The 23,205-nt window shown below is 45.0% G+C and overlaps 1 protein-coding gene and 1 pseudogene across 1 annotated transcript; one reads left to right on the forward strand and one right to left on the reverse strand.

The window, feature by feature from the left end:
- Nucleotides 1-113: 113 nt before the first annotated feature.
- LOC126647988 (small conductance calcium-activated potassium channel protein 2-like) lies at nucleotides 114-1,176 on the reverse strand (annotated as a pseudogene).
- Nucleotides 1,177-2,470: 1,294 nt separating this feature from the next.
- LOC126647987 (small conductance calcium-activated potassium channel protein 2-like) lies at nucleotides 2,471-22,766 on the forward strand. The gene is made up of 3 exons (XM_050330606.1): nucleotides 2,471-3,714; nucleotides 4,322-4,417; nucleotides 20,774-22,766. Exons 1-3 carry the CDS (start codon nucleotides 2,686-2,688, stop codon nucleotides 21,194-21,196), a joined length of 1,548 nt encoding a protein of 515 aa, XP_050186563.1. The 5' UTR covers nucleotides 2,471-2,685; the 3' UTR covers nucleotides 21,197-22,766.
- Nucleotides 22,767-23,205: the final 439 nt, after the last annotated feature.

Below are 23,205 nucleotides of genomic sequence, written 5' to 3' on the forward strand. Positions count from 1 at the left end.
CGGACCGACGGACAAGGAGCCCACAGAGGGGGCACGGGGTCGGGGGCTGGCGTTGGGCTGCGTCGACCGCGCCGAGAGCGAAAGGAAGGCGGGTCCGACGGCGTGGCAGATACCTTCGTGTAGGCGCCCCAAGACAGCTCTGTCTCGATCACCATGACTACGATGCCGAACATGCCGAAGATGAGCGCGTAGTCGCTGAGGCGCTTGCGCTTCTCGAAGAGCGCCCGGCGGTGCCCCAGCTTGTAGCCGATGTTCTGGTTCTTCTTCTTGCTGGACTTGCCCCGCCGTTGTTCGTGCCGCCGGAGCCGTAGAGCGCCAGGTTGTTGGAGTTGTTGTGCTCGGGCTTGGAGACCACGATCTCCGGAGCAGCGGCTATGGGGCCGACGAGCTGGCTGCTGGAGCGGCTGAGACTCGGAGTCAAGCTCGTGCAGGTTCCTGCGGGATGAGCTCCAGGTTGCTGAGCGGCCGCATGATGCCGCCGTTGTACCTGCAGCTGCTCATGGCTATTTCGGCGAAGGATTGCTCTCCCGACGCTGCTGGTAGTGAGTGATGGTGGGTGCTGCTGCTGCTGCCGCTGACACTGCTGCTGGGACTGGCTGCTTGCTGCTGCTGCAGGCTATGGCACTGGTGGGTACTGGTGGGGCTGTCTGGACGAGCCGGCATGGCTGGAGGGGTGAGCTCGCTGACGTTCAACTGGCTGCCCTGCCGGGAGGAGGCGAAGCTGGAGCGGCGAGGAGTGAGTCCTGAGGGCGCCCGAGAGAGAAGAAGTGCAGAGCAAAGCGAGGGCAGGTTATGCCCCGCTGCTGCCTAACGGCCCCATAGTAGGCGCCAGTTGTTGCACTGGAGGCATGGGGTCTGCTGCTGTGGCTGCTGGAGAAGACTTTGCTTGTCCTGGCGCTGCTGCTGCTGCTGCTGCTGCTGCTGCTGCTTGCTGCTGTCAGGCAGAAGCCCGTCTGGAACTGCAATGGTCTTTCCATGTCGGAGGCGTTAAAGCCGCAGGAGCACCAGGTAGCGGTGGTGCACCCTGCGCAATGCCTTACGATCGGCAGGGGAGAGGCCTGCTGCCTCCACGAAAGGCCCATCCCGGCTTCCGTAGAATCCAGCCGATTGGTCGGGCGGACCAAAACAAGGCGCATCTCGTCGAGGGAGACCGGCTGCGGTGTGAGACGGCGGAGAGATCCCCTATCCGCCCTGCCCTCCTCGCGCGGGGTCTACTACCGCTCCCGCAGGTAGAGGTTACCTCACCCCCGCCCCGCCGCCGGTGTGCCCCACGCAACAGAAACTCGAGGGGGCCTGGGTGGGCGGGGAGTGCTCTCTGAGCTCGCTTCCGGGATCGCCCTCTGGGAAGAAAGGCACACATCTGCGCCGTCTCCAGAACATAGGCGCTGCGCTGCGCCCGGAGCTGTCCAGCGACGCCCCGTCGCTTTCCGGAGACGTGCAAAACAGCAGCGTCCTCGCTCCGAGGCTCTCGCCGCGGTCCCGGGAGAGAGGCGGTTCTCAGGGCCTGGCGCGGCCGGCGCCCAGCACGGAGAGGAGCTGGGCCGGGGTGCGGCCTCGCCGTGCCCACAGGCCATCAGAGACGTCACAGGAGATCTCTCCTCTCCTGAAACTCAGGAGAGCCCAGGGCCCACCGGCTTCCAGGGGCCGCAGGGCCCGGGTGGCAGCGATAGCTAACCGCTGGGGGCCAAAACGCAGGTCCCTCCCCGTTTCCCCATTGGCTGAGGTACTTCGGGGTTACAGACTTTCCGACACGCCTACAACGTGTCCCCCATTACATGGTCATTAAGGGAAGGGTCCCCAACATTTTCAAAATGCATTTATTTGAGGCAAGTTTGGTTACAGGATAGTAGTTGTAAAAAATAGTTATTTCAGACTTTATAACTATGTCATGTCATTGTTAACTCTCTGAGATTAACAATGACCAGAAATAGCTTTCGAACAGTCTGAAATAACTATCGTTTACAACTACTATATGTAACCAAATGCCTCGGATGGCATTTTGAAAATGTTGGGGACCCTTCCCTTAATGACCATGTAATGGGGGACACGTTGTAGGCGTGTCGGAAAGTCTGTAACCCCGAAGTACCTCAGCCAATGGGGAAACGGGGAGGGACCTGCGTTTTGGCCCCCCAGCGGTTAGCTATCGCTGCCACCCCGGGCCCTGCGGCCCCTGGAAGCCGGTGGGCCCTGGGCTCTCCCGAGTTTCAGGAGAGGAGAGATCTCCTGTGACGTCTCTGATGGCCTGTGGGCACGGCTTGAGGCCGCACCCCGGCCCAGCTCCTCTCCGTGCTGGGCGCCGGCCGCGCCAGGCCCTGAGAACCGCCTCCTCCCCGGGACCGCGGCGAGAGCCTCGGAGCGAGGACGCTGCTGTTTTGCACGTCTCCGGAAAGCGACGGGGCGTCGCTGGACAGCTCCGGAGCGCAGCGCAGCGCCTATGTTCTGGAGACGGCGCAGATGTGTGCCTTTCTTCCCAGAGGGCGATCCCGGAAGCGAGCTCAGAGAGCACTCCCCCCGCCCACCTCGGGCCCCCTCGAGTTTCTGTTGCGTGGGGGCACACCGGCGGCGGGGCGGGGGGTGAGGGTAACCTCTACCTGCGGGAGCGGTAGTAGACCCCGCGCGAGAGGGGGCAGGGCGGATAGGGGATCTCTCCGCCGTCTCACACCGCAGCCGGTCTCCCTCGACGAGATGCGCCTTGTTTTGGTCCGCCCGACCAATCGGCTGGATTCTACGGAAGCCGGGATGGGCCTTTCGTGGAGGCAGCAGGCCTCTCCCCTGCCGATCGTAAGGCATTGCGCAGGGTGCACCACCGCTACCTGGTGCTCCTGCGGCTTTAACGCCTCCGACATGGAAAGACCATTGCAGTTCCAGACGGGCTTCTGCTCTGAGCAGCAGCAGCAGCAGCAGCAGCAGCAGCAGCAGCAGCAGCAGCGCCAGGACAAGCAAAGTCTTCTCCAGCAGCCACAGCAGCAGACCCCATGCCTCCAGTGCAACAACTGTACCTATTATGGGGCCGTTGTGGCAGCAGCGGGGCATAACCTGCCCTCGCTGCTCTGCACTTCTTCGCCTCTCTCGGGCGCCCTCAGGACTCACTCCTCGCCGCTCTCCAGTTTCGCCTCCTCCCGGCAGGGCAGCCAGTTGAACGTCAGCGAGCTCACCCCCTCCAGCCATGCCGGCTCGTCCAGACAGCCCCACCAGTACCACCAGTGCCATAGCCTGCAGCAGCAGCAAGCAGCCAGTCCCAGCAGCAGTGTCAGCAGCAGCAGCAGCAGCACCCACCATCACCACTACCAGCAGCGTCGGGAGAGCAATCCCTTCGCCGAAATAGCCATGAGCAGCTGCAGGTACAACGGCGGCATCATGCGGCCGCTCAGCAACCTGAGCTCATCCCGCAGGAACCTGCACGAGCTTGACTCCGAGTCTCAGCCGCTCCAGCAGCCGCTCGTCGGCCCCATAGCCGCTGCTCCGGAGATCGTGGTCTCCAAGCCCGAGCACAACAACTCCAACAACCTGGCGCTCTACGGCTCCGGCGGCACGAACAACGGCGGGGGCAAGTCCAGCAAGAAGAAGAACCAGAACATCGGCTACAAGCTGGGGCACCGCCGGGCGCTCTTCGAGAAGCGCAAGCGCCTCAGCGACTACGCGCTCATCTTCGGCATGTTCGGCATCGTAGTCATGGTGATCGAGACAGATCTGTCTTGGGGCGCCTACACGAAGGTATCTGCCACGCCGTCGGACCGCCTTCCTTTCGCTCTCGGCGCGGTCGACGCAGCCCAACGCCAGCCCCCGACCCCGTGCCCCCTCTGTGGGCTCCTTGTCCGTCCCGGTCCGTGGGCTCGCGGAAAGGTGGCTCCGCAGCCGGCTGCCCTCTCCTGACAGTCGTTCAAATTCTTGCGGTCTAGCCGCCCCGCGCCGTCATCCTCGTGGAAAGGCGGCTGCCGCCCGACCCCGACATCACTTCGTTTCTCTTAGAGCCCAGCGTGGCGGGACTGTTCAGCCCTCACCCGGCCCTGCCGGGAAGCGTCCCTCGCCCCAAAAAGAGGTGAGAGGTGCCCTGACCCCCCGGCACCGCCGTGTGGAGCCCACTGGTCCTCCGCCCTGAGACGAGATGCTCACCCCGCGGCTCCGCAACCGTGAGGCGAGGTGTCCCCCTTCCCTGGCCCCGCCGTGAGGCACCCTCCGGCCCCGACACTGTAAGGCGAGGCGATCTTCCCTCCCCTCCCAGTTCGGGCTCCGCTGCTCGCAGTGGGGCTGGGGAGCCTGGCGGGGCGGGAACGGTTCCGTGTGTGTATCTCTGATGGACAGTGGTGTCTTTCTGTTGCAGGAGTCTCTGTATTCCCTCGCTCTGAAATGTCTTATTAGCCTCTCCACGATTATCTTGCTTGGGCTCATTATTGTATACCATGCAAGGGAAATTCAGGTAATTATTTAACTTTATGAATTGCTGAGTGTTTACATATCTGTGGTTGCAGAGTCAGTTTTTCTAAAGGCTTTATTGTGGTAAGTACTTTGCACTTCCTGCTGATTCAGAAAACATAAATAATCACTTAGTGCTTCCTGAAGTTCAGTGAATGTATTTCATCCCTGGAGAGAAATAAGATTGCATTGCCTGCTGGAACTGTTACCTGCGATTATGCTAGTAGGATCACTTAGTTCTGAGGTTATAGCATACTTTATGACATACCTGCTATTTTCTGTAGCAGATGTAGGGCAACAGTCTTATTTCCCAGTGACTAAATGTCATGCTGTGCATTTTCTCTGGATAGCAGGGCTAATTATTAGGAAAGAGGCATCAATAACTTCTAGGTATGTAATCTCCACTGTGCTGTTTCAGATACTAGCATACACTAGAATATTTAAAAAGAGGGGGAAACCTTATGTTGGATTTGTTTTATTTAATGCCATAGAAGACAGGTAAGGCTAAAGGTAGGAGGAATTTATTGATCAAAGCTGTAGAGTAAGTCTAAAAATACTGTCACATGTCCTGTCCCAGGTACGTAGTTCTAATTTCAGTTGTCTTTTTTTTTTTAATTAAGAAATTACAATTTGACATTTCAGTTAAACTGAAACATGTAAGAGAGAGTTTTCAAAGTTTTGAAGTGAAAAATACCTTATTTGTAGATACATTGGTGGTTTTGCTATGTCTAATTAGAGATACCTTGGGCTACAGACAGAAATGACACTTTTCAAGGGCAGGAACGTTGGTTTTTTTCAGCAGTACCAATTAGCAAAAAAGAGATATTAAGAATTTTGTAGTACCCTTCTTCTATGCTGTAGTTCTAATATGAAAGGGCACCGTAGTCTCCTCCTTAGACTACTGTTAGAGAAGTATTGCGCTACTGAAGACTTTGCCAAATGGGATCCTGTCCTGCGGTCCATACATATGAAAAACACTATTTCTGTCTCAGAACCCAGTTTCTTTGCATTGATAGCAAAGATGGGCAGCTGTTTAAGATTATTGTACTCAGTAAATAAGTGTCTGGTGACAGTGTATCACTATAAACTATTGAAATGCTGATGAAGAGGTTTCTTTATTTGTGTAAAAATAAATAAATGTAGCTGCTGCCATGTGGGAGCCTTGTTCTCCAGTGTACCTTGCTATAAGTGTTGCTTGAGGCACTAAGAACAAAGTTGAAAAAACCCCAACTTCTGTAAGTATTTGAATTATTCTATGTATTTTCAAGAAACTTTAAATAGAAAACAATACACAACATAAAGTCATAGGTTTCTGTATGAGTAAGTTTACAGTAGGTAGTTACTCCAACATTTGCATATCTTTTTCCAGCTAATTGGATACACATTTTCATTCTTTCAGAGATTCGTTATAGATCAGAAAAATCGATCTTTTAGAAAACTTCAGTTGTATTTCTGATTTTTTTTTTTTAATTGATCGTTTTAAAGAACTCCTTTATGTATGAGACTACATGGAAGGAGTTGTGCAATCACGTGACTTAATCAAAATTAATGTAGCTTTCAACACTGCCTGACAGTATAGAACACAAGCATACCTGTTTTACAAACAGTACTACTCTATGTTTTTGTCTGAGAGATGCTGTAGGCTGCAGTACTCATGTCAGAGCTCGGAGTAAGCTGCAGCTCCGAGGGGCTCTGTCATTCATCTTGAAAGTGAAGGGAAGTTTTGTTTTCAAGGACACTATTGGAAGGAAAGGCCATTGTACCACCCTTAGCTGTTCGATACCTGATAGATTTTTAATTTAGGCACAGTATGTTTATATATGCACACTTGACTTTTTAAAAAATAAGATGAAAACCACACAGAGAAATATTTGCATCCATCTGTGGTGCTAAATTTATGTTGCACCTTAAATCTGAAACAAAAACTATCTTTAAAATATTTTAGCTTAGAAATGCAGAGAACCTACTCCAAGTGGAAGAAAATACTGCATAAGCCTGATAATGTACCGGTTTTAAAATAATCTTTAAACCTGACTGTTTTCTGAAGGGATACTTGCCTTTAATTTGGGAAAATATCCTGCTATGTGCGGTGGAATATTTTTTGAATCAGATCTGTAGAATCATGCCCATAGATGGTTGACTGTGTCCTGGAGCACCAACTGTTTCCTGACCTTGTTCAAATTTGATCATTCCTTTCTTATTCTCTGAAAGGTACTTAGACTTTATCTGTAAGTATAGTGTAAATTTGTAGGAATTCATCAAGACAATAAATTTTGTTGAACAGAACGGCAATGTGTTTTGCCTGCAGTGTGGTATGTTTCATAGTCTGATAGAAGCAGACCTACCTGAAAGAAAAGTAGATTTTCCTGCAAAACATGAACTAAAATATGTTGGGGAATAAGATGATTATAATATTAATTTACAATGTATGAATTGCCCACCTTATGCATAAACAGTTTGTTACTTCATGGTTGTCCTGGTTTTGGCTGGGATAGAGTTAATTTCTTCTACATAATTAAAATAGCAGCATACAACATGATTAAAACTGTTGTTTCTAGACAACTTATTGTTCCATTCCACATTTCCCTAATGCAATTTGCTGTTAGATCAATAATCAGGTGGAAGTTAAGAAACTTTTTGATAACAGTTCACATGGTAAAGCTGCATTTTTTTTATACCTTTACTGAGAAAGTAGACCTCTCTGTCTCTCTCTTGTACTGCTGCAGACAGAAATGCTTTTTAAATGTACAGTTCCTGAAGTTTAACTGGCACGTCCTTATATTACTCAAACGATTAAAACCAAAATTCTCTAAGGTTGCTAATAAGATGTCGTTAATTCCCTTTCTTGGGTATTCTGCCACAGCCTGGTATTTCTTGAAAGATGGCTGTCAGAGGGTAGGAGGACTATGTCCACCGGGATACTTTTGCTTTGGTGATGGACTAATTAGGGTATCCCTTTGTAAATAAACATTGCCCTTCTTCTATTGCCTTTCTTGAATAATGGTAGTCTGTGTTCTTCTGGACTGAATCTGAACCTCTTTTCCCTCTTCCCTTGATACAGATGCTCTCACTCACACATAGAAATGAAAATTGTTGATATTTGGCAGAAATGAATAGAAATCTTAATTTTATTTGGTTTTGTATGTGAATTGAGATTTTGAAACACTTATAAATTGGACTGTTAGTTCATGCTCAAGTAGAACTCCTATGGAAAGTCATGCAGACTTCAAAGTTAAGGTTAAGCCACTGTTCTCACAACAGAGTTCATTTTTGAGTTAATTTTTAGAATTCAGTCCATCACTTTCCAGGTCTCCAGGGAGAAAGCACCCTCAGTCCCTAGATTGTTCTGAAGTGGTGGGAAAACCATGTGATACTGATGGATTTGGCATGAAACATTTTCAGTCTTCAGTAACGTTATGGAAAGTGTTGCCTAAATGGCTGTGGGGAAAAAAAGACTCCAAGCCAAATTAGGTAGGAGATAGGATAAGGATACAAAGGCTTTAATGAGCCCCCAGGCTTTCCGGAATACCCCCAACGCGCGCTCCCGAATACAGGTGTTCACAGTTTTTATAATGATTTTCACCCAATCCCCGTCCGGCCACTGCCCAGGTTCTGCCCCCGCCACGCCTCTTGGGAATTGGGTCTGGGAAACGTTTGGGACCCCCTCTTCTTCATCTTCCTCTTCCTCAGAGCACGTAATGTTCTTGGAGGCCTTCCAGAGTCCTAGGCCTGAAGGTTGTTGCGTCTATGGCTATATCTTCTTGCATAGATTTTAGGGTGTTCTCTACAATTCTACCTTGAAAATAAGACTAAACAGGCCAGTGGAATTTAGGGGAATTGATATGGGAATGGGTAACAGGGTTTGCTATGTGTGGTTGGTGTGTTAAAGGGTAAAGGGATAATATGCTGCTACTCTAAAATCTACATTTACTACATAACTACTTCTAAGATCTAAAAAAATTAAAAAATCAAAACTCCAAGGCATCAAAAGTTATCACACATGTGAGCCCAAATATCTCGCTGAAGACTCGAGAGTTTTCTCCTTTTCCCTGTCTCCTGGAAAGTTGAAGAAATGGAGCAGGCAGTACTAGGAAAAACAAGTGGATGTTACTAAATACATTTATTGACTATTTATTGTGCAAATAAATTCCATAATGCATTATTCTGGTAAACACTGCTTATGGGGCTTTAATTATCTTATTGGAAAGTTCTTCAGAAAAAATCCTGCATTCTCTAAGAACTATGAAGTTAAACTCCCTTACAGTTTCCTATCACAAGCAGTAATGGGTATCCTGCAGGCAAAATTGTTTATATCTATGTAATTCTTTTGCCTTCATTGTGGTGGTGCATGGTCATCTCATTGTCTTTCTTCTTCTGCTGACCACAAAGAAACAAAAGTCTAGCTTAAGTATGCTGAAGCATCAGCTAAGACTGCTGCTGCAAAAACAAATGAAGATTAAGAGCACAGAAAGCAAGTCTGTTGAATAACAGGTGAAAAACAATAAATAAACTTTGAGTGATAATTTTATTCTGATCTAAAACCTGCTGAAAATTACTGAAAAATTTCCGTTTATTTTAATAGGCCTTGGATCAGGCAACAACAAATCTCATCAGGTGCCACTTTTGGTCCAAGATACAGTAGTTTCATGTATAGGCTTGAAAATTACCTTGTACCAGTGAAGCTTAATACACATTCCATACAACAGAAAAACATGCTGATTATAAGAAAACTAGAGACGTCATATCTGTTAAATTATCACTTTAGGTGTATTTATTTGCTAAATATTTAGCTTTAGTTCCATTTAGTACATTTTTTAATAGGTTATATCTGCAGAACATGTTGACCCAGGAAAAGTTACAAGCGCCTACTGTTTCTGAAAAGCAGCACTGTAATGCATAAGACACAGAAGGCAGGATAGACAATCCTTTAACATTGGTCAAGCATCTAATGAACAGTGACTGAAAGGATCTGAGGCCTTTTGCATTGAAATTAAATGTAGAAGATGCTTGTTTCCAACAGCCTTCCTTAGGACATAGGAGGAGGTTGTATCTAATGGTCAGGCCACTGAATGGTTGGCCTGGCAATACCTAGCATTGTCCATTCAAATGCACCCTTGTTCTGAGAATTTTTTAGTGAAGCTGTTAGAAGTTTATCAGGGCATCAGGTTCATCTTTCCTTAAAAATACATTCTTAAGTTTAGAGTCACGGGTGTAGGTGTACTTCTTTGGCAGAATGAATAAATTAGCTCATTTTATCTAGCTTCAGATTCAGTATTTCTTCCTTTAAGTTCTGTTTCCTCCATTCCCTAGCAAAAATAGTGTCGATTTCTTCAGCGAATGTATCCTTTTTTAACCGGTTCTAGATTTCCCAGTAGTAATGAAGCTGATCTTCCCTGAAGAGAATAAGGCTTCTCTCACATTGGGAACAGTGGCTGATGGCAGCTATGTTGGGAGATGGCAGTTCTTCATGCAGTGATCTGTAGAACAAATTAATTTTTGTGATGAATGAAGAAAACCAAGTCCTAAATCAAGAACTGTAAAATGATCATTTAAAATTAACAACATAAAAATACTGAAATGTAGATAGTTCTCTTCAGTGAATTTTGCTTCCACAAGATTACTGTAGAATTAGAGTCACTTTATTTCTGAGATACTTAAAATGGGGAAAAATATGACAGAAGTTACTTACAAGATGTATTCTAAAATGTATTCTGTGTAAAGGTACTGATATTTCAGTCATAGAATCATAGAATCAGCCGGGTCGGAAAGGACCTCTGAGATCATCAAGTCCAACCCTTGATCCACTACCACCGCGGTTACTAGACTATGGCACTAAGTGCCACATCCAGTCTCATCTTAAAAACCTCCAGGGATGGAGAATCCACCACTTCCTTGGGCAGCCCATTCCAATGCCTGATTACCCTAATATCTAACCTAAACCTCCCCTGTCAGAGCTTAAGACTGTGCCCTCTTGTCTTACTGATAGTTGCCTGGGAGAAGAGACCAACCCGCACCTGGCTACAACCTCCTTTCAGGTAGTTGTAGAGAGTGATGAGGTCTCCCCTGAGCCTTCTCTTCTCCAGGCTAAACAACCCCAGCTCCCTCAGCCTCTCCACATAGGACTTGTGCTCAAGTCCCTTCACCAGCCTGGTTGCTCTTCTCTGTATCTGCTCCAGCACCTCAATATCCTTCCTGAACTGAAGGGCCCAGAACTGGACACAGTACTCCAGGTGTGGCCTCACCGGTGCTGAGTACAGGGGAAGAATCACTTCCCTTGTCCTGCTGGCCACGCTGTTCCTGATACAGGCCAGGATGCCATTGGCCTTCTTGGCCACCTGGGCACACTGCTGGCTCATGTTCAGCCTCCTGTCAATCCAAACTCCCAGGTCCCTGTCTGCCTGGCTGCTCTCCAGCCTCTCTGTCCCCAGCCTGTAGCGCTGCAGGGGGTTGTTGTGGCCAAGGTGCAGGACCCGGCACTTGGCCTTGTTGAACCTCATCCCGTTGGAATCAGCCCAACTCTCCAGTCTGTCCAGGTCCCTCTGCAGAGCCCTCCTGCCTTCCAGTGGGTCGACACTCCCCCCCAGCTTGGTGTCGTCTGCAAATTTGCTAATGGTGGACTCAATCCCCTCATCTAAATCATAAGTAAAGATATTAAACAGAACCGGGCCCAACACTGATCCCTGGGGGACACCACTAGTGACCGGCCGCCAACTGGATGCAGCACCATTCACCACCGCTCTGGGCCCGGACATCCAGCCAGTTCTTAACCCAGCACAGAGTGCACCTGTCCAAGCCGTGGGCTGCCAGCTTTTCCAGGAGTATGCTGTGGGAGACTGTGTCAAAGGCTTTGCTGAAGTCCAGATAGACCACATCCACAGCCTTCTCCTCATCCACCAGGCTGGTCACCTGATCATAAAAGGAGATCAGGTTGGTCAGACAGGACCTGCCCTTCCTAAACATGTGCTGGCTGGCTCTGATCCCTTGTCCATCCTGTAGGTGCTGTGTGATTGCACTCAGGTTGATTTGCTCCATAACCTTGCCAGGCCCTGAGGTCAGGCTGACAGGCCTGTAGCTTCCCGGGTCCTCTTTCTGGCCCTTTTTGTGGATTGGCATGACATTCGCCAACTTCCAATCACCTGGGACCTCCCCAGTGAGCCAGGACTGTTGGTAAATGATGGAGAGCGGCTTGGCAATCTCTTCCGCCAGCTCCCTCATCACCCTTGGGAGGACCTCATCAGGTCCCATGGACTTGTGAGGATCCAAGTGGCTCAGCAGGTCACTGTTTCCTCCTTGATTACAGGGGGGCTATTCAGCTTCCTACCTCTGTCTGCAAGCTCCAGAAGCCAGCTGTCCTCAGGACAACCTGTCTTACTGTTGAAGACTGAGGTAAAGAAGGTGTTAAATACCTCAGCCTTTTCCTCATCTTTGATAACTATGTTCCCGCCCATGTCCAACAAAGAATGGAGGTTTTCCTTGTCCCTCCTTTTGCTATTGATGTACCTGTAGAAAGACTTTTTGTTATCCCTAACAGAAGTGGCAAGATTGAGTTCAAATTTTGCCTTCGTCTCTGATTTTCTTTCTACAAGACCTATTTACATTCCTAAACTCTTCCTGAGCAGCCAGCCCTTTTTTCCATAATCGGTAGGCTCTCTTTTTTCCCCTAATTTGCTTCAAAATCTCCCTGTTCAGCCAGACCGGTCGTCTTCCCTGCCGGCTTGCCTTTCGGCAGACTTGGATAGCCTGCTCCTGTGTGGTCAGGACTTCCTTCTTGAAGCATGTCCATCCCTCCTGGACCCCTTTGTTTTCAAGGGTTGTTTCCCAGGATACGCTCTGAACCGGCCTTCTGAATAGGTTGAAATCTGCCCTCTGGAAGTCCAGCGTAGAGGTTTTATTGATGGCCCTCCTTGCATCCCTGAGTATTGAGAACTCTATTATTTCATGGTCACTGTGCCCCAGATGGCCTCTGACCATCACATCTCCCACCAGCCCCTCTCTGTTTGTGAAGAGAAGGTCTAGCGGGGCCCCATCTCTGGTAGGCTCATTTACCAGCTGGAGTAGGAAATTATCCTCTATACATTCTAGGAATCTCCTAGACTGCCTCTTCTCCACTGTGTGGAGTTCCCAGCAGACATCCGGCAGGTTAAAGTCACCCACAAGAACAAGGGCTGTCGATTTTGAGACATCCGCCAGCTGCCTGTAGAATAATTCCTCATCCTCATCATCCTGGTTGGGTGGTCTGCAACACACTCCCACCAGGATATCAGCCTTGTTGGCCTTCCACCTGATTCTGATCCACAGGCACTCAACCTTATTGTTACTGACTTCAAGTTTTACAGAGTCAAGAGACTCTCTAACATACAGAGCCACCCCCACCCCACCTCTCCTACCTTGCCTGTCCCTTCTGAAGAGCTTGTAGCCATCCATGGCAGCACTCCAGTCATGCGAGTCATCCCACTACGTTTCCGTGATGGCGACTGCATCATAGCTTTCCTGCTGCACGATGGCTTCCAGCTCCTCCTGTTTGTTGCCCATGCTGCGTGCATTAGTGTACATGCACTTCAGCTGGGCTGCTGGTTTCACTCTTAATCCGAGTTTCCCACCCTTAGGCTCATCTCTGGAGAGCCCGGTTTCAATCCCTTGCCCCTTCAAACCTAGTTTAAAGCCCTCCTGATCAGCCCTGCCAACTTACGGGCTATAGTCCTTTTGCCCTTGCTAGATAGATGAAACCCTTCTGATTTGAGGAGACTAGGTACCATGGAATTTGACCCATGGTCAAAAAACCCCAAAATTCTGCCGGTGGCACCAATCCTTTTAGCCACCTATTGATGAGATGGGTTTTCCTACTCCTCTCCTCATTCATCCCTGCTACTGCAGGGAACTGAGGCGAACACCACCTGTGCTCCTGTCCCATTAACTAATCGACCCAGCACCTTGAAATCCTTTTTAATCGCCCTGGTACTTCTTCCATTAATGTCATCGCTGCCAGCCTGGACTACCAACAGTGGATAATAATCTGAGGGCCAAATTAGCTCAGGGAGTCTCCTACTAATATCCCTCACCCGGGCCCCGGGAAGGCAGCAGACCTCCCTGTGGGATGGGTCCGGTCGACATATAGGGCCCTCAGTTCCCCTCAGAAGGCAATCACCGACTACAACTACCCTTCTGTTTTTCTTTATAGCTGTGGTTGTAATCCGTCTGGTAGGCAGGGTGCAACCGGGAGACCGTCCAGACAGGTCTTCCTCCTGACTGTCCTCTACCTGATTCTCTGGGTTCAGGGCTTCATACCTGTTCTTTAAGGGCACTGTGGGAGGTGATGGGGGTCGGGAGGGGATTCTTTTACCTCTCCGATCAGGGACCTGTTTCCATTCCCCCTCATCTACTTGGTTTGCTCCATCTGCCTGATGGCAGGAGGGGCAAGGCTTCACCGTCTCCTGCTGGACTTCCTTTGGGGTCGAAAGGGTGTGAGTCCACCAGTCAATTTCCCTTTCACTTTCCCTAATGCTTCTTAGCCTCTCTACCTCTTCCCTGAGCTCTACCACCAGGAACAGCAAATCATTCACCTGCTCGCATCGTACACAGACGCCACTCACACTGTCCTCAGGTACCAATGCCAGACTCAAACACTCTGTGCAGCCAGTGACCTGAACAGCTGCATCCATCTTGGTGTCCTTGATAACAGCAGCAACGGCTTTCACTTTTTTGGAAACCGTTGCTTCCAAAAAAAAAAAAAAGGAAAAAAAAGAAGAAAACCAAACCTCACCCGAGAGAGCTGGGAGGTGGCTGTGGCTGTGCCCCTCCTGTTTGCCCTGCCTGCGCGAACTGCCTCACTACCTGCCATGCCGCGTCCCTGTTTGCCCGCTCCTGTTCGCCGCCCTCCAGGTCGCTGGTGCTCCCAGCAGCTGTTTAAATCCCACATCGGTGAGTGGGCTCCGCCCCCTAGTCAGCTGATTTGCCTCCCAGGAGAACTCAGGAGGATTTTGTGGGAAGATGTGCTATGTTCCTCATACACAGTCTTGGAATTGCTGCTTCAGTGCAAAACCAAAATAATTCCTAACTCTGGAATCTGACTAATGTTTCTGTCCCAGTACGGCTAAGATTAGTGCACTAGTTATAGCAGATCACCTATAAGACCAGAAAAGGTTTTTAAAGAGATGGTTTTGTTTTGGAAGTTTTTTATTTTATATGGAAGTTGGGTTCTAAACAAGTTGCATTTAAGCTAGCTTTGCTACAGGCAAATAACCTGCTCTGTCCTTAGATTCCTGGGAACAACAGTATGGTTTTAAAACCATATGTTTTTCATTCCATCTCTATGGAGCAACTACTCGGGATTGCTCTGTTTACTAGGAAACATATCTGTTATGTAAAAACATACATTTCCTTTTCTTTTTTATTCTTTACTTTTTAAATAACAGAACAATACATAGTATAAAGCAATAAAAATACTTCTATAATGCACTGGTCTCATTTTCCTGTTTTGTGTGTTTGTGCAAAGGAAAGGAACAGGACTCCTACCTAAACTGTTCTTTCTGTATTAATCTTCCTCCACTTATACTATATTCAGAGCTTTACTAAGTCACGTTCCTTCTGCATCTTCTTGGAGAACATTTCTGACTGTCAACCCCAGTCACTGGAGCTTTTGAAAACTGTCGGTGCTGGATGGAAGTTTTCTAAATGTTGTAACTTAAGGACCTTATTCTCATTGTGTTTTACTCTGCTGGAGGGAGTGGGGTCTGAATATATTATATAATAGAATAAGTGATAAATGAAGATTATTATTTAAATTAAAAAATACCTTTAATGGACGCTGACTTTGAAAGAGCTCCTTATTCAGTAACTTTAATTCAGTCACTTACTGATGGGTCTACTGAGTATCTCAAATGAATATGGTAACCCCGAGTGCTGGGCTTCTATTTCTGAACCTCTGATTTAAAGTAGGAGATTACCTCATGAAATATCATTTTAATAATGCCTTTCTCAGGAATTTCTTTTACTTTATAGCATTGGAGAAGAAATCTGGATATCTAGGACCATACTTTTTTTTTTTTTTCCCCTTGGAGTTTTTGGATTTCACTTCTTGACGCTATTACCTGCATAGAAGGTTATTGAGAAGAAAGAACAACAGTTTTAGGAGCATCTCACCCTCTTTGGGTCCCTGAAGCACGTACATACAGGGAGAACTACATGAAAAGAAATCCCATATGTCCCAGCAATTGCTGAGAGTTGTAGTGGTTCCTTGGCAGCACAGGCTGTCAGGGATTAAGCCATTTCACATTTGTTTTGAGACAAATAATAGAGCTGAAAGTCTGACCTGTAGCATTCAAACATATCGAACAATGCCTCAGAATATCTTCGGAGAGAGAAATCAAAAAAGAATACTGTATCTGATTTAGAACAGAAGGAAAATATGGGGAGGCAAAATTTAAGCTTATGTTAATGTGATCGTGCCCTTTGTTATCTCATAGGGTGTTTGGGCTAGTGTTTTCTGAGGGACAGAGGTTAAGAAAGGCATGGACAAACCTGATAAGTGTGTTGAGTAACACATATATGTTTGTTGAAATGGTTGTGGCTATGCTCCTCTCTGCATCTGCCCTGTCATAGTAACCGATGTATATTATTCAGGTGTATTGTAATGTGCAGTTTTTTATACTGCACATAGGAAAATATGGTACACAAAGGCCATAAGTAATCTGAGCCTCAGTTACACATCTCTTCCCAAGATGGTCAGATTTAATGCTATCTTTGAGGGAAGCATTTTGAGCCTACTTAGCCACCAGCACAGATTAACATGAAATTTTTTTTGCACACACTGACATGTGTATAGCAAGATATCAATAACCATTAAAAACTCATTTCGCATAGAGATGCCAAATTGAAATAAATATGCTATGCAAAAAATCAATTTTTATGGTGAAACTACGTACCAGACTTTTAATAATGGCCAGTCTTCGCGAGCGAAGATCCGGGGAAGGTCTTTACACCTTCCAGCCTGCGCATTGGATTTTTTAAGTGAGACACAGTGTGCGCGGAACTGAGCCCACCCTTTAATCCTAAGGTTCATCTGCTGGGGCCAAGCGAGCTTGGACGGTGGCAGCGAGGTCCTCAGGACGTAGATGGGTTGCCTTTAAGGGCTAACGAGCTCCATCTGCCCGGGGAGTGTCCCTGACCGGGAATCGAACCCGGGTCTCGGCGGTGACAGCGCCGTGCCCTTAACCACTAGACCACCAGGGGCTCCCACCAGACTTTTACATTCTTTTAAATTGACATTTTCATAATTGGGGGTGGGGGTGGGGGTGGTGGGGGTGGTGTATGTGCATGTACATGTATGAATGATAGAATAGCCTAACTTCATTTGAACAAAGTAAGAATGTTTCATTCGTGTAGATAGCTATATCCACAAGATCTTGTGGATCAATTTCTAATGACCTACTAGAAAATTTGGTCTTAACTCTGGATGTGGGAAGCATTCTGGAAAACATAAGATAACATGGTTTTCATGTAGTTTTATGAAAAACACTATTCTTTGCCTTCTGTGCTTTGCATGCAGAAGGTGTTTGATGCCTCATGGCTTTATATAAGACTTAAACTTACTAACTTCTCTGCTCTGTGGCACTGTATTCAGGATGTAGAGTTCTTGGGAATTCCTACAGGCTCTCCAAGATCAAGGACAGGCCTTGGGATAGTTTACAGACCATTTAATTATATGCCTTCTGATGATGGAAGAAGGTGTTTTTCATCCCCTAGTTAGGGAAAGGCTCGAGATGTCTATCTCCAACCACCGTATGATTTTCAATCATTTGTACTTAATACCTTCCTCCTCTCTGGGGAGTATAATGCTGTTTTAGTTGCATAAGTGATATTCCGAGGACTAGAAGCTATAGAAAAATGTTTGATAAAACAATTGGTAGAACAGCAGCCACAGAGGCTATATTTTGCTAGTCTGTGTCATAGTTTCATCAGTTTTTTTATAAGGGTAAAGCAACTCCAGTATTTAACCATTTAAAATTTGGATGTTTAAATTAAACAATTGCCACAGTGCAGTACAGCTGATTCTCCTTCTGCAAGGAATGCTTCAAGGAATACAGCTTTATCATTGTTTATTGCTTCCTTTCTATTCCTTAAAGCAGAGCAGTGATACTGTTTTCACGATTGTTCTTCTACTGGGATTGTAAAGATACTGGCCAATTTCCTTGTATTTTGCATTCACCAACATCCTCAGATAGCCTGCTAGGAATTTGTTTTGATATACTAATGATTTGCAAAATTATTTTATCTACTTTTAAATAGCTTCAGGGAGTCTCTGGTCTAAGTTGTCATTATGTGCAATCTTTCTACTCTAAATTTGTTTCTCTTTTTCTAATCTGGTGTTATATGAATTTTACACGAGTTGTTATGTAAATGCACAAACACACATTAATATCTATGATGTGCTATCTATTTTTATATTTATACTGTGTGGTGTTAGAAACATCAAGTTTATTTATAGTTTAATATTCATGTCTTATTTTTACATGCCACGTTGGAAATGCATTATATAATTTCAGATGAAAATAACTTTTTTAAATTTTTCTTATAGAGTGCAGTCTTAGTAAAGGTAGATGGCAGTTCTGTATTTGAAGAAGCTTTACAGAACACTGATGAAGAACTTAAATTAGATTTCAATGTTAGACTAATAATTAACAAGAAATTTGAAAGCTATGAGCGGGCATAACATCTTTGACCTTGACTGGAGTATGGCCTTCTGTGTAGGCTGCAGGACTCAATTTTATAGGAAGAACTTGTTCTCTTTTTATTGCTAGCATCATTCCCCATTCAAATGGGGAACAGTATCTTAAAATGAATACATGGTTATTATAACAGTATTGACTAAAAGCAGTTGAGAGGGTGCATGCATATATATATATATATATATATACACGCACACATACATATATATATATAAAAAAAATATTTTAAAATTCAAAACTGTGCTTTTCAGCTGCTGCATATATATATTAAACAAATATTTTAAAATTCAAAATTGTGCTTTTCAGCTGCTCTTTCTTTCCTCTATTCATTTTCCCTCCTTGCTTTCCAAATAGCAAATGTACACAACCAAGCAAGTAGGAACATGCAAATACCACTGCATTTTTCAAATTAAATGTTAACAATTGCATTTAGTAGGCTGCATAATTGCAAACATATAAAATGTACATGAAATCCTGTGCTAATTTCTAACGATTTTCAGTACATCCCAATTGACTTTTTAACCACAGCCTATTTTGTTCCAGAATGTTTGATATTCCTGTGTTTCATGGACTGAATTTAGAGACACAGATTTGTATGGAAATTTACCTCATAAATATGTTTTTGAAATGTTACTATTTTTTCAAATAGGGATTTTTGTACTGGATCTGTGTTCCTCTGTGGCTTCTGGTGCTTTCTACCTTCTGTTACCGGTTTATATTAATCTGTATTCTGGATGCTCTAAGTACCTGGACCTCTTTATAGCTGTTTTACCATTTGTGTGATCTGACTGACAGCATTTGCAGGCTAATCGCAAGAATCAAATGCACTTGAGTCTCACTGTATTTTGAAAGTTTGGCCTTTTATATCAATTAGTACATTTGCTAAGTGCAAACCAACTGTCTTTTGGTAATAAATAAATAGGTAGATTTGCCTTCCTGCCTGTATGAATTTCATTTTTATATCTAGCGTACAAAGTCTTCAGAAAGACCACAAGCAAAAGAAAGTGTATGTGCTCATGTTGCATACGTTGAATTCACCGAGTGTGTTTCTTTAGCTTAATTCAACACTATGTTTCTTTGGTTTTAATAGTATTGCAATGGAGGTAAGAACTATACCAAAGATAAAGAGAAGGAACGTGAAGGAGCAAAACACAGGTCTAAAAAGAAAAGAATTTGAGTTGGTTTTTTTTCTGTTTTGTTTGTTTCTTACTGTGGTTAAATTCTTTCTTTCTTTTAGTGTCACTCCAACTCCAATAAAGTTAACTTGTTATCACTTTCTTAAACAAAGAACTGGAGCAATCTTCTGGAAGACAAACTGAATGTGTTGGGGGAAGATGTAGAATGTGGTTTGGGATCTCTGAAGGGCGTATACAGAGAGCTCAGGCTTGCATTTCTAAACTTTTGAAGGATGGAAAGATGGAAAGGGGCAAAAAGCAATGCAGAAGAGGAATTGCTTGTTTGGCCCTGTATATGATGATGTGTGGCATGCCGGAAATACTTTCTTACATTCAGAAGGACATTCTTTGTGCATTTCACCTTCTCACCCCTTAAATTACTTCTAAGCTTTTGAATAATCTAATTTAAAAAATCCTGCAAAAGTTTTTTATTTCCAATTACATATTTGCTGAACAGCCTTTTCTAGATTCCGACCAGAGGTGGTGTGAAGGTCTTCTCCTGTTGCTTTTTTTAAAAGTTGCCCTGCATATCCCTACTCTCTACTAGTGACAAATATTGTTCAATTAAGTATTTAGTTAGTAAATCTTCAGGAACAACATTTACTAAACAGTGTGAAGTGGTTTATTACTTTTGTTCCTGGGTGGTAAGCTGAAGGCATTGGTTCTGCAAGGACCTACATACATACATGTGCATTTAATTTTCAGCTACTAATAGACCTCACCTAGGCTACTCTGGTGTTTGCAGGCCTCTGCTTTTCATTTTTTGGGTTTTTTTGAAGGTGTGATTACAGTTTGTTTAGACATGGTCAACCTAGCTTTAAAACAGCTAGTTCGGATATTGCTAGTAGTTGAGGTACAGTTGAACTGATTTTGAACTCATGAGTTATCTTTTAGAGTCTTTATGTAGTTTCTTGGATGGCTTTGCAGCCTGCATTGGTACCTGAAATTTGAAGAAAACTTGAATAATTCTACTGAAGCTGTAACCTCTCCATTCTGAAGCACCGATGTGCTCTAAAGAAGTCTTAATGTTGTACTGCAGAACGTATTTTCAATTGCTAATTTAGATTTCCATCCTGAAAAACCTTTTTAAAAGTTCTTCTAAATTCTATGAACTTTGATTAAGAAATTGATTTTGAAGGGATGAGGTTTAAATTGGCACAAAGTTTTGTTTTAGCAAAAATTACGATTAAACAAAAATATGAAAAAATCTTAGTGAATAATAATATGTGGAAATTCAGTTTCACATAAAGTTTTAAAAACAGAGCACAAAAACATTCTTTTTGGCTTACCCAAAATGACATTCACTTAGTAGTGACTTAGTAATGTAATTTGCTGAAATGGCAAATTTATTTTGGTTTTAGTGGTCATTAGCAGCTCTGAAAACAACGGTATTTCAAAATGTAATCATAACAAGGTTTGTTAATGGCATACTAAAGTTAACCTTGTATTTTATCTTTTCAGTTATTCATGGTGGACAATGGAGCAGATGACTGGAGAATAGCCATGACTTATGAGCGTATTTTCTTTATCTGCTTGGAAATACTTGTATGTGCTATACATCCCATACCTGGGAACTATACATTCACATGGACAGCCCGTCTTGCCTTTTCTTACACTCCATCCACAACAACAGCTGATGTGGATATTATTTTATCTATACCAATGTTCTTAAGGCTGTATCTTATTGCAAGAGTTATGCTTTTGCATAGCAAACTTTTCACTGATGCATCATCTAGAAGCATTGGAGCGTTAAATAAGATAAACTTCAATACCCGTTTTGTTATGAAGACTTTAATGACAATATGTCCAGGAACCGTACTGTTGGTTTTTAGTATCTCATTATGGATAATTGCTGCATGGACTGTCCGAGCTTGTGAAAGGTAAGGTTGTTCTGTTTGTTTGGTTGGTTGGTTTGTTCTGTCCATCTGTCTTGGTTTGCTTCTCTGGTTTTGTGTTTGAAGGACCTAAATATTTAATGGAATGGAGCTTCCTGGTCTTTGATATGTTGAGTGCTGGTAGGATTTCACTCTGTCACAGATTGTCAGGAATGCTTTGCCTTTTAATCCAAAGGACCTACATAGAGAAGCTTGTGCCACAACACTTATTGTAGTATTGCTAGTCGATTTCAATGTTTTCATTGCTAAAGCTTTGCTAAAACACAGTGGATACGATAAAATGTCTTTTAACAACAGTTACAGTTGTTGATATTATGTTTACTAAGAGCCTTCATTTATTGTGTTTGCGAGTTAAATTTATTGAGAGTAATGTAGATAAAATATCTATGGAAAATTCCAATGGAAAATGTATTTTTTCAATTAGACATTTATTGTCCTGTTGCTTAAAAAAAAAAAAAAAAAAAGTGAAAAAAAAGTTGTTGGGGAGTTGGCAGGATCAAGAATGGGTGATGTACTGGTTTTAGCTGGGACAGGGTTCGTTTTCTTCCTAGTAGCTTGTATGGTGCTGTGTTTTGGATTTGTGACCAAAATAGTGTTGATAGCACATCGATGTTTTTAGCCATTGCTGAATAGCGCTTACACAGTGTCATAGTTCCAATTTTAGCAAGGAAATTTTCTTTCCCTTCCCCCTGCCATGTGTGCCCTGTGTATAGGCCATCAGGTAGCTATCAGGTGAACAAAAGAATCGGCCGGTCCAGTAATGGCCAAGAGATCAGTCTCCAGGCAGATGAAGGATCTAAAGTCTACTTTTTTCTCTCGTCTCTGGGGCAACGGGGGAGGAGGAATTTTGGTGGGCTGGGGGTGTGGCTGGCACGCAGGTTGGGAGGAGAGGTTGGTGTGCCGGTGGGCTCGGGACCTGCTGCGAGCTGCAGACGCTGCCTGGTTTGTTTTTTTTTCCTGTTGGAGGAGAGTTTGCTGCTGCTCTCTGCTCAGCTGTTGCTGGCTGCAGGCCCTGCTTAAAGCGAACTCTAACCAGCTGAAGTTCGTGAGTTTTCTTCCATTGGGAGAACTTTCTGTTTGCTGTTTTTATTTTTTCCTTCCTTTCCCTTTCCCCCTCCACCACTCCCTCTCTCCTGTCCCAGTGTGGGAAGGGAAGGGGAACCGAGGGGTGTTTTTGTTGTTTTGTTGTTGTTTTTTACTGGACATTACAAGTTCTGCACCTCCAGTTATCCAACAGCGCCACCTGGTGGCTACTATAGGACACTACAAGTTCTGCATCTCCAGTGACCCAACAGCACCACCTGGTGAATGGTACAGGACATTACAAGTTTCGCATCTCTAGTGACCCAACAGCGCCTCCTATTGACTGTGGTTGGAATTGCACCAAGGGGCACAAAAATTGAACTGTTTACTCTTGCTGGTTTATCGGTTTGTTCTTGAAGGGGATTATTGGTGGGTATAGGAGTATTGCTTGGTTTTTTTTTACTTGTTTTTTTCCGTGTTTCTGTTAATACACACATACCTTTTAATAAAGGACTGTTATTTTCCCTTTTCCATAATTCGTTTTCCTTCAATCGGAGCCTCTTAATTTTGGATTTATAATTGCTTAGAAAGAGAAGTTTGGGTCTTTTCTCCTAACTCATCCTCAGCAAAAGACCCTTGTCTCATTTAAACTGGGACGCACAGCATCAAAGCCGTCTCTGTTTCTCCCTCTGCCCACCCCCAGTGAGAAGGTTGTCAGCGCGCAAGAGATTGGGAGGGGACACAGCCAAGACAGCTGACTCCAACTGACCAAAGGGATATTCCGTACCATATACCATCATGCTCAGCAATAAAAACTGGGGGAAAGAAGGAGAAAGGGGGGAAGTTTGGAGGTATGGCATTTGTCTTCCCAAGTAACCATTACACATGATGAAGCCCTGCTTTCCTGGAAAAGTAAGATGGGAAGTAGTGAATGAACTCCTTATGTTGCTTTGCTTATGCATACCGCTTTTGCAT

The sequence above is a fragment of the Myiozetetes cayanensis genome, unplaced genomic scaffold, assembly GCF_022539395.1.
Source record: "Myiozetetes cayanensis isolate MyiCay16 unplaced genomic scaffold, myiCay2020 scf414, whole genome shotgun sequence".
Classification (NCBI taxonomy): Eukaryota; Metazoa; Chordata; class Aves; order Passeriformes; family Tyrannidae; genus Myiozetetes; species Myiozetetes cayanensis.